Here is a 12,706-nt window from a genome sequence, read left to right on the forward strand (position 1 = left end):
CCTCTAAAACAGTGAATTGCATTTATATGACAGTTACAGATAATTGCATTGTCTGCAAATGCATTTCTAATAACATAATTCACGTATGTTATGAGAAATACATTAGTATTTATACATAATATTTCACATAACATAACACTTTCATCAGAGGAAATCTGATTGGTTAATAGATTTTGACAATGTTTAATCCAGGACGGAAAATACTTCATATATATATATATATATATATATATATATATATATATATATATATATAGAGCATGAGCACAGAGAGATTTGTGAGTGTGCAGAAATCAATGTTTGAGCGCACGTGCACATACACTTTGCTCAAGGGGAGAGACAGGTTTTAAGTGCGTGCACTCTCTCTAAGCGAGAGCAGCGAATATCTGAGAGCGCGCGTCCGGTTTTGTGCGAGAACAAAGGAAATCCGTGTGCGAGGAGAGAGATTCGTGCTTGCACATGATGTTAATATGCTTTCGCGCTACAATAATGCGCTCTCGACATTTGTCATTAAAATAACGCCATAGTGAAGATGTAAAACCACAAATCGCTATGGAGTAAAAATAATAGATTTTTCAGATGCACACCTTCTTGGCCACTAACCAAATAAGTAAATCTGTTACAGTGAACATCAACTCCTTTAGGGGTTCGTACACATTTTTACAAATAAATTTACATGACTTTTGACTTTTGAGACAGTATTCATGACCTAATGTTCCATTAGTTTACAAAAAGAATACAAATCTGGTCCAATTTATCATAGCAGATGTTAACTAAAATAAAACTATGCTACTCGTTGCTCTCTATTTGTTTTAATAATAAACTCAGGAGGTGCATTTTGTTTTGGAAACTGTTTCAGTCTAACAGTAGTATTTAGGCACAAAAATATACAGAAATTGAATAAACTGTAGATTAAAAACAGATTAAAGTTACAAAAATTATTCAGCCAAGAGCATTGAGTTATTTTCTGTCTTTGTTGTTTGATTAACATTAATGATAGACGGCACAGCTTTATTAGGCTGCTGTCAGAAGACAATGCACAGATCTAATAAACATGTGTTTTCTCTTTCAACAGTTTACATTCACTTAAGACGAAACCGTCTGTGTTTATAAAGATTCTCGCCAGGACAGCCATTTTGACATAATTTTGTTTGTATTTGGCCGCTTTAGTGTGACAAACTATGAAAAATAAATCAATATGATACTCGCAAAGTGACTTTATAAGCGCACACTTTGGACTGTGAGCGCACAGAAACCAGCCTTTGGAGCATGCGAGTACCGAATGGCTTAAAGGTGATGGCATGAGAAATCAAATTCGCCTTGATCCTTTGGGATATAAGAGGTCTTTTTACTATTAAAACATCCTGCAAGTTTTTTAGCTTAAGAGGTCCTTGTCATTATAAACAAAGCATTTATTTAATCAAGCTCCAAAAATGGCTCGTTTTGGATGCTATGGGACAAGGTGATGTTAGCTAGCCCCAGTCGTTTGCATAAACTCTGCCTCCAGAGGGAGATGTCAACATAGGCCACGCCCCTTAAAAACAGCCTGTTTCAGAGAGAGGTTCAGAATGAGGGTTAAAAATACAAATTTTTTCCATGTTTATTTGTTTTTTTTTTGTGCAAAAAACTTTGTAAACATTATAAGTAAACCTCAAGGAACAATAATTTTAAAAAATCCATCTCATGACCCCTTTAAAATGTGCCAATGCGAAGCCACTTTGAGACAAGAAAGAGAGAAGACGTGGTACAGCTGAATCACTTAAGGCGGTTTTCAAATGACTGATTCAAGCTGACAGTCTATGTGGATTTATTTACTCATGTAACCTACATGCTATATTGAATAAATGTGTGGAGGAATTTCCCTCATTTAAAACATGTAAGTTGCGGGAATTAATAAAACTATGTAAACTATGCTATATATGCACAATCCCGCACCGAAATTCAGGACCTGATTAAACATAATTCTATTATACAGAGATTGGTGAAATAAATTTCCGTGACTTTTACAAAAGTTTATTTATTTTTCCAAAGCTGTTACAGGCCTGGAAATTTCCATGACTTATTCAGATTTTTAAAGACCATATAAACCCTGTCTTTTGTACAAAAGTTCAGATTCTGAAGATTTCTGAAACTAATTTTTCACATTTTCATTCAAATTGGTATGCTGGTCATTTAATTTGTAATGGAAAGAAAATGTAATCTGAATATTGTAAAATTAGTACATGAAATAACATGCATGAAGTTAGTGTTGTTGTTAATCAAAAAACTGTTTCAGTAATTCATCAGTAAAATCATAAATGCTGTCTAAGCAGCGAAATGTAATGCATAAATTTAAGATTATTAAAAAAAAAAAACTAATAAAAATGGCATAAATACACTAAACTACTTACTAAAATATAACCGAAAATGAAAATTCGAAAAATACATTTCAAAATATTAATCAAATACTATATGTGACCCTGGACCACAAAACCAGTCATAAGGTTAAATTTTACAAAACTGAGATGTATACATCATATGAAAGCTCAATAAATAAGCTTCCTATTGATATATGATTTGTTAGGATAGGACAATATTTGGCTGAGATACAACTATTTGAAAATCTGGAATCTGAGGGTGCAAAAAAATCAAAATACTTGGAAAATCACCTTTAAAGTTCTCCAAATTAAGTTCTTAACAATGCATTTTACTAATCAAAAATTACATTTTGATATATTTATAGTAGGAATTTTACAAAAAATCTTCATGGAACATGATATTTACTTAATTTCCTAATGATTTTTGGCATAAAAGAAAAATCAATAATTTTGACCCATACCATATATTTTTGGCTATTGCTACAAGTATACCCCAGCGACTTAAGACTGGTTTTGTGGTCCAGGGTCACATATAAACATGGCTTTTCCAATACTAAGACACTCAAATTAAATGTGTGTTTTTGAACTAAGTGATGTTTCATTAACAAATTTCAGGAGGAGCTCGCGCAGATAATTAACACGGCCAATTCATCATCAGCAATCACTACCTAACCAGCCACTCTCCCTATCCAATTACTACAGTTCCTTTAAATAACCAAGCAGTCCTACCTTCAGCTATCTCTGATTCCAGCATCCCTCCCACCCTCCCCTTTTTCTTTTTCTCCGCAGAAAAGCGGGGAGCGCCATTGGGTTCGGGCCAAAGGCCGAGCTCGGACCCCTCTCCCTGGGCAGGGGGAGTGCCCCGGGCTCGGGAATGACTACCGAGCTCGGAGCCCTCTCCCGGACAGCATGCCAAACACGCTTAACTTTACGCTGTTCATTATATGCAAAAGCGAACTAGTGAAATGCAGCAAAGATTAAGAAGACAGATGTTTACTGTACATTACATATATGCATGACACAACTTGTATACATGTATTGTATATAATGTCAGTGAAACCCTTTAAAATTAGGATAATATGATTTTTGTAAAAATATACACGGGCTTATGTGACTAAAGTAAATTCATAATTTGAAACCTTTCCATAATATACAGAGAGCAGTAAGAAACCGCATTATTATTTCAAAGGTACTTCTTGTACTCACAGAGTTCCAGTAAATCCATCTCTGCACACACATTCTCCAGTGGTTTTATTGCAGAATCCTCCTGTTCCACACTGGCACTGCTGCAGACAGCCCTGACCATACAACTTCGCAGGACAGGGGTCCTGACAAAAAGAAAATATGCTTGATTAAAACAATTAAACTGTAAATAGACAGTAATATTAACTTTTTGAATATCGTCTCTCAAATCTCACAGTAAAATGAAAATGTAAAGTATACTTCATCTCAACATAAAATATAAAACCAAGTAATTTACATGCTACCACATCAAGCTCAATAAAGAGGCTGTTGGTGTGGCTGTACCTGGCAGTGTTCACCAGTGTATCCGGCTGGGCATTGACAGCTTCCTTTAATAACGTCACACACTCCCCCGTTCTGGCACTCACAGTGCTGCCTACACTCTGGACCCCAATGCTGGGCATTACATGCTAAACAAAAACACAAATTCAACTAAATCTGAGAGATTGGCAAACACATATTATAAAGTCTGTTTAGATGCATTTCAAAGTGGATTAAAGTGGTTTTCTTATTGTCTTAATTCGGTCTGACTGTGTTTAGTCATTTGAGCAAATCAGTGTTGAAGGATTCCTAAATGCTTCAGAGATTCTCTTGAGCATCCCTGGCATTTAGAGCATAACAAATGGATAGAGTGATTGACCAGAGAATTTGCACGGAGCTCAACAGAAGGAATGAGTTTCAAATGGGAAATTTTACAGATGGAGTTTGGCTGGACCTCAGAGAGAGCTCAGGCCAGTGCTCACACAGGGATTGGATTTCGGTCATGACACAACCTAAACTGATGACACGTAGCCTTTAGGGGTTAAGAGGAGGAATCCATCACAGAAACAGACATGTACACACACACACTCACACAGAGCATGTCAAGATGAAGAGCTCATTACTAAGAAAGCATCTCTGAACTCAAAGAGACCATTATTCAGTGAGGATCTGAGCTCATTTGGCTTCTACGATACTAGTTAACTTCTGTATTCTAATGTATTGAATGGTTTCTTTCTTTGCAAAATGCTAATTATTTTAACAAAATAAGAGGGATCATACGAAATACATGTTTTTTTATTTGGTACTAACCTGAATAAGATATTTCATATAAAAGACGTTTTCATATAATGGTTGAATTTATAAAAATTACCCCGTTCAAAAGTTTACATACACTTGATTCTTAATACTGTGTTGTTACTTGAATGATCAACAGCTGTGTTTTTGTTTTGATTTGTTTTGTGATGTTTATGAGTCCCTTGTTTCTCCTTGTTCTCGAAATCCTTCAGGTCTCACAAATTCTGTGCTGTTTCAGCATTTTTGTGTTTTTGAACCCTTTCTAACAATGACTGTATGATTATAAGATCCATATTTTTATGCTGAGGACAACTGAGGGACTCATATGCAACTATTACAGAAGGTTCAAACACTCACTGATGCTTCAGAACGAAAAACAATGCATTAAGAGACGGAGTGAAAACTTTGAATTTGAATATCAGAGAAAATTTCACTTATTTTGTCTTCTGGGAAACATGAAAATAATTTATGTGGCTTCTCAAGAGCAGTACTTAATGGAAAAAAACCATGATATATAGGCAAAATAAGAAAAATGTACACATCTCCATTCTGTTCAAAAGTTTACACACCTGGCTCTTGATGCATTGTGTTTCCTACTGAAGCCATCAGTGAGCGTTTGAACCAGTGGCGGTTACTGGTCTGTCAAATAGGGGAAGCTCATTTTCGATCTAAAAAATTTTTAAACTCTGTAAAAGTGAAACAAGGAATGTGGTGTATAATTGTGTGAAATGTATGATGAAAATCAAGCAATTTCGCCAAGCAAATATAAAGAAATAGGTTGCAGCAGTTTTTATTTCGACTGAATTTGAGAAATCCGCGATGGGACTGAGCGCAAATAGCTTCAGCGATTCAGTACAAAATCGCTGTCAGTCAAAAGGAGATGCAATCTTTCGACAGACCCTCCAATCATCACGCAGAAGCTCGGAGTCCAGGCCAGCCCACTCCTCATTCACCCCCAGAGACGCTGAGCGTCCGTGGGCGGGACATAATCGCAGCGTTTATCCAATGACCGTCTAGTTTCAAACCAGCGGCATTCAAGTCAATGGACGCTGGGCTTCAATGGGGAAATGCACTGTGACGCTACGGGAATGTATGAGAAGAAAATCAAGTCAGCTGACCTGCTATATCTAACTGATTCTGAACGAACTCTAATGAGAGATGAACGCTTTCTAAAGCATTTTTAGTCAATAAAATGTTAATACAATAGTACATAATTTAACCATTAATTTTGTGACATTATAGGGGAAGCTGAGCTTCCCTTGCAGTCTTAAAGAAATCGCCACTGGTTTGAACCTTCTGCAATAGTTGCATGTGAGTCCCTCAGTTGTCCTCAGTGTGAAAAGATGGATCTTATAATCATACAGTCATTATTGGAAAGGGTTCAAATACACAAAAATGCTGAAAAACCAAAGAATTTGTGAGACCTGAAGAATTTTCTGAAGAACAGCAGGCAGTTTAACTGTTCACTGTATCACTAAACAAATCAATAAATAAATAAAACACAGCTGTGGATCATTCAGGTAACAACACGGTATTAAAGGGGTCCTATTATGCTTTTTACTTTTTGAATTTTAGCCAGTGTGTGGTGTGTATATTTGGGCATAAAAAACATCTACAAAGTTACAAATCTCAAAGTCCACTCCAAAGGGAGATATTTAGTTTTTAAAAACGTCCTTTTCAAGAACTACAAACGAACGGCTCCTTTGGACTACAGCGTTTGTTTTCTGGATGCTATGATGTCACAACGCGGCCCATTAGAATATCATTCGAATAAATCCCGTCTACGGAAATTCAAATCGTTGGCGGGTGGGGAGGGACGAGGTAGGGGATTCGCCTAACTTTAGCGATGTAGCATGGACAGCCGCTTCTGGGATGCTTCAGCGAGCCACAGGGCGGCTCGTATAAACGAGAGCATTGACTAAAGTGTCCGCGAACTGCTCCGGTAGCCGTGCTGGAGCCGCGCCGTTGACATGTGCGAATAGAGGGCCGAAACACATGTGGAGCTGCGGGTGATGTAAACACAAGCATTGACTAGAGTGACGATCATTGGTTGCAGTAAAAGCCTCCTGTAGCAATCCGATGTGTTTTTGTAAGAAAAATATCCATATTTAAAATGTAAGAATCACTTTAATCTAGTTTGCTGCTTTGGGAAGAGGCGTGGCAGGACTGAAACACTGTCGAAGCTGTTCGCCATTTGAAATGCAGTGGGACTGCTAACCAATCACAACACATTTTGTTTTTCGGGAGGCGGACCTTCATCAAACCCGGAACAACTCAAGCCATTTGTGCCAGCCTGGGGAAAAAGCTATTGTAATAATGTAAATTATGTGAAAAATAATGCGAACCACCAAGAATGAGAGCATGTTCTAGTGCACCCCCAAAACAAAATAAAGACTTTGTAAAAGAGCATAATCGGACCCCTTTAAGAATCAAGCGTATGTAAACTTTTGAACAGGGTCATTTTTATAAATTCAACTATTATTTTCTCTTGTGGACTATATGTAAACGTCTTTTATGTCAGATACCTTATTCAGGTCAGTACTAAATAAAAAATAACATGCATTTTGTATGATCCTTCTTATTTTGGTAAAATTAACATTTTGCTGATTCTGCAAGGTGTATGTAAACTTTTGACTTTAACTGTATATATATATATTGCCATTCAAAAGTTTAGGGTCAGTAAGATTTTTTTTTTTAATGTTTTTGAAAATACAAAAAGTATTCTTGTAGCTTTATAATATTACGGTTGAACCACTGCTGTCACATGGACTATTTTAATGATGTCCTTACTACTTTTTTGGGCCTTTAATGTATCAGTTGCGTTGCTGTCTAAACAGGGACAGAAAGCTCTTAGATTTCATCAAAAATATCCTAATTTGATGTTCCTATGGGTTTGGAATGACATGAGGGTGAGTAATTAATGACAGAATTTTTGGCTGAACTAACCCTTTAACGTGCAATGCGAAGGTGCATGACATCACTGTTTTCACAAATCTTTATGATAGTTTTTATATATTCGGCAGACTGTTTGTGAAAGATTTATTCTGAAGTATCTTCTACTTCAGGACAGAGTTTTAAAGTCCCGGGGTCTGACACTTTGACAAGAGGGGAGGTGAATGATTCCAGCACCTCATGTTCACATGTCAGGCTTTAAGAACTGGAGCTCACCAGCTGTCTCCATTCAAACACTCAGCTGACATACAACTAGTGCTCAAAGAAAATTCATAGCACTTTAAACAGACAAGAGGAAGCCTCAGAATTTGATTGATTTTCAACTCAAGGCTGCTTCCATGAGTTACATTACAAGTCCAGCTTTTTGTTCCCAAGCCCCTCTGCCCTGAAGTCCCTCAGGATCAATCAGCCTCATCTGAAATGTCAAACTTGCGATGGAATATTATAAACAATGAATATGAAGCGGATCATTTTCACTCTCTTTGACCATGTGACTGTGACTCTCATGGACAAAGAGAAGGAAAATTATCTGCTTTTTATTTATATTGTCTGAAGGTGAATCAAATATAAGTAGTTTTATCAAACAGCACATTTCCAGTAGATATGGAGGAGCTTTTTTAAATGTGGGAAAATTCCTCTCTAGTCCCTGAGAGGAAAGCTGTTGTTGGGTTAAAGGTCTAGTCTTAAAAGGCACTTTCCCAGAAGCCCATACTTAAATAGTTAGCTGTGAATCTCTTTCTAACGCAAAAATGTATTTATGGACAAGCTTTGTGCAGCATGCCCTGTACCTTTTAGTTTATTCTGAAGGCTGTTTTTTGTAAATACTTAAAAATGATCTTATTTGTATTTTAAACAAACAAGAAGTTGTTTAGCAGTTCCATAGAATTTGGCCTTTGGTCTCTCATGACAGAGTGGGAGAAATGTGTGTTTAAAACCTCAAACCTCTCTAATTTCCCACAAACCTCCCAACACACAGGCATTCAGGAAGTGTCAAGCCTCCTTCTGCCAACTCAAGCTAATAATGGGGTTTCACAGTCCAACCAAACAAAGAGCAGGACCAAATTAAAGAGAAAGGTCTTCTGCTTAGAACCAGAGCTTTGAGTTTCCATTACACTTAGGCAAACTCCACTTAGGAGCCTGTAAGGCATTGTACTCTTCTAAAACCACAGTTTTTCACAGTAAACACTGGATGTTCATGTATTGGACAGTCAGTGTTTCAGTTGTAGAATATGGCAAGCCGTTTTAGCCTAAAATATACTAAGTGTTACTTGTCGTAATTGCATTTTTACTAGTAAAAATTGAATTAGAGAGCTCTATAATTTAATTCCTACTAGTAACAATGCCAATTAGAGAGTGCTCTAGTTCAATTCTTACTAGTAACAATTCCCATTAGAGAGCTCTACAACTGAATTCTTACTAGTAGTGTTGTCAAAAGTCCCGGTACTTCGGTACCAAGTCGGTACTAAAAAAATTAAAACGTTACGGTACCAGGTTTTCTTAAGTACCGGTGGTACCGACTATCCGGTCAACCCGGTTCTTGATACGCTATACAAAAGGTGCGCTCTCACGCACTGCACAGTTGCGCTCTATTCAGCGGTGCTGCTGATGCCGCGGCTCTGACTCCACTTGTTGACAAAAAAAGAGCCAGGCTTGCTCCAAATAGTTTGGATTTGCGGCTGAACAAGGCGAATATCATAGATCATCAAAAAACTATTTGCAAAAGATGTCGTCTAGGTTCTCTCGAAAGGAGGAAACATCAAACTTAAAACACCTCAAAGATCGACTCCGGGATCAAATGAAAGAGTTCAAGTAAGGTAAGTTTCATTTTAATTTCATATTTAGAGCATTATTGCATATTTTAATTTGAATGTCAGACTGAAATAAACATCACCGTTTGTGTAGTGAATCGTTAGCATAAGCGCGGCTAACGCTAATATGCTGGGCCTTAGAATGAATTTGAACCAACGCTCCTATAACTTTTGTTAGAGTAAAAAAAATAAGGACATGATTTATTTACTATTTTTTACACAAATGACATGTGTATCCAAAATATATGTGTTAGAGAATGTACAAATGTATGTGTCGTTAACAATGTTTATGTCCTTAATACGAGTCTGTCAGAAAACGTTCTAGGTTTATTCTTGACTGGATAAATATGAATGCAGTTTGGATTGAATAAAAGTACAATCAAATAAAACACGTTTTATCCCCTGTTTAGTTTGGTAATACTTTAAAATAAGATCAAATTCATGCATCATCTAACATAAACTTAAAGTAAGTGAAACATATTTTTACAACATTAATTCATGTTTGTGAATGTTATTTAATACAAAAAGACATGATCATGTTTGTTCATGTTTAACAGATTAATATGATTTTATGCATTAGTAAATGTTGAAATTAGCCTAACCTCACAAAGAATAATTGCCATGTAATGTTAACTACTGTTTATTGTTAGGCGATGTTATCTAACAAATGAAAATTGTAAAGTGTTTTTAATACTGCAGTTTTCATCTGTGATAGACACTTGTCTTAATATATGTAATCTTATCTTAATTTATTATAACAGCTGAGGTTAGTTTTTTACTGAAAATTCATATTTTGCTGGTGTCAATGATCTAATGTTGCATCTGGTCAGACTTAGGCCATGGCTTTACTTAAGTATATTATATTTCTTTTTACAGTTGCAGATTAAGGAAGATCATGAAAGACCCCAGCGAACTCAAACAGACAACAGTACAGATGTTTTTCAGCAACAGTAGCAGAAATATGACAAAAAGTTTTGGGTGAAGCTTGTTTACATTTTTTATGCCTGTAATTTATTTAGATGTTATTTCATTACTAAAATGTTTACAAATACTTTAACCTGTGAAAAAACTTTTAACAAAATATTACATTAGTATAAAGAATGGCACTGTTTTTTGTACATTTTATTTTTTTTTTATTAATAAAAAATAGTGTGTTGCTCAATTAATGTTATTGTGTTTTGCTTTGGTACCGAAATTGGTACCGAGAACCGTGGATTTTCAATGGTATTGGTACCGAATACTGAAATTTTGGTACCGTGACAACACTACTTACTAGTAACAATTACAATTAAAGCTGCGAGCAGCGATGAACGGGCCCTCGCACCCGGGCTCACCGCCGACCGGTGGCTTCAGGAAAACAGCAAACGGTGGGCAGTATGCTTTTAATACAGTAAATGTAGGAGAAATATGTCAAAGTCACTTAAATGTGCCAAACTTGCCGCTGCCAGCTGGTGGCGCTATGCCTATAACTGATTATTGGCATGTAGATGTGTTCAGGCCAGCACTATTATCAAACATATGAAGTTTGGTGCAGATTGACCTTGGTATGTTTGAGTTAGTGAAATATATGAGATATCCTGCTGCCAACAGGTGGCGCTATGATAATATCTGAATATTGGTCTTTAGGTGTCTTCAGGCCAGGACTCTTACCAAACCTGTGAATTTTGTGGCAGATCAGACATTTTCAGGCTAAGTTATAACCACTTCTATGTCTATGCAGAAACATCAAACTTTGTCAGGCCACCACGGACATGCCCTTTAATGAAAACTCAAGATCTTCACAATTTAACATCTCTAAGGCTTCAAGATCAGACTGAACAAATATAATGTTGATTTAACTAAATGCAATCAATGCAAGGACTTCAGATAAATGCCAACTGTGAACCAGTATGCTACAAATGATGATAAGAACATGATTCATGATGATAGCAAAATGTTATTATTGCTTCCTTTACATCCACCACTTCTGCTTAAATGTCATTGTTACCTATCTGTACAATTTTTGTGTGGATATTGCTTTGCTGGTGACTCCTGTTATAAGACATCACTCTTAAGTGCTACATAACTAATAATCAATAAGGAAGATGGTGCCCAGTTGGCACATGCATTCACAGTAATCCTCTGCTAGTTTGGATTTTAAGTTTACAGAATTGAAAGGGTTACACTTTAAAATCAACACACAGACACATACACACAAAATATAAAATGTTGCCATCCAGTTTCATTTGTTAAAATTAACTATATTAGATAACATGACCAATAAATAAATAGCATTTATTAATGTTAATTAATATTAAGCTAAAAAAAGTATTCATATAAAGTTTATGTACTGTGAATTAACATGAACATGAACACAGTTCATGTGGGTGTACAGCAATACACAATAAAGTGCTCTATAAACTCTTCATTCTTTCAAAATATCTTTAAAAATCAAGTTGAGTATTTTAACGGGGTAATATATATATATTTATAACTGATCTTAAAATTATGGTTTTCAGATGTTTTGAAGAGATAACAATAATGTTTGTTTTGTTGTCAAAGTTTGTCATATTTTTTTATTATTATTATTTTATATTCAATAAATAACACTATGTAAATATTGTCTATCAATGAAGATAAATTGATCATGCTAAAAAGTTGTATTTTTTTAAATCTTTTGCTATGTGACTGAATAGGACAAGTTCATGGTACAGTTAAGTAAAAAATAAATAAAAAACAACAACTGCAAAATACGAACAATGAAAGACAAAGTGACCTTTTATATTTTCTCAAAATATCAGACTCTCAAAGATCAGACATATTTATGTAATTAAAATACATATGTGCATTTTTTGTTCAAAGATGGTCTGTAGGATGGCTCTCTACTCTGTCACCCTCTCTGCCTCTCACCCCTCCCCCCTGCAATAATGAGCTTCTCTGTGCCTGACTGAACGCACACACATACTGTAGAGACATTCACCAGAGTGACAGCAGGATTCTGAGTTATTTTTTTAATTTTCTTTAATTCATTGAAGCTTGTATAAAATTTATATTTCCAGCACTTGCTCAGAATGATTAGATCTCTGTGTGAAAAAAGTTTTAAAGAGTTTGGATGCTGCACTTTAAAGATATAAAAAATTAGGGTTATGTTTTTTACTATATCTTTAAAAAATCACCACGTCAACACCGTTCGAGATATCCAAAATCCGCTCGCAATTTAACATCTTCAGAATCTTCTCTTCATGTTAAAAAAGTTTGGTGTGAACAGCTGGTTGTTCTTAGGAGTAGTGTGAATTTGTTTACTACCTGATT

General features: G+C 35.8%; 1 protein-coding gene across 1 annotated transcript in view; it reads right to left on the reverse strand.

Annotated features, from left to right (window-relative positions):
- The window catches only part of pear1 (platelet endothelial aggregation receptor 1), an 85,178-nt gene that overhangs the window by 14,785 nt on the left and 57,687 nt on the right, over positions 1-12,706 (reverse strand). Inside the window, exons 6-7 of the mRNA XM_073846746.1 lie at positions 3,885-4,009; positions 3,564-3,685 (exon numbers count right to left, since the gene is read on the reverse strand). Of these exons, the coding sequence (XP_073702847.1) occupies positions 3,564-3,685; positions 3,885-4,009 (247 nt within the window). The remainder of the gene's footprint in view (positions 1-3,563; positions 3,686-3,884; positions 4,010-12,706) is intronic.

The sequence above is a fragment of the Garra rufa genome, chromosome 9 (genome assembly GCF_049309525.1).
Source record: "Garra rufa chromosome 9, GarRuf1.0, whole genome shotgun sequence".
Taxonomy (NCBI): domain Eukaryota; kingdom Metazoa; phylum Chordata; class Actinopteri; order Cypriniformes; family Cyprinidae; genus Garra; species Garra rufa.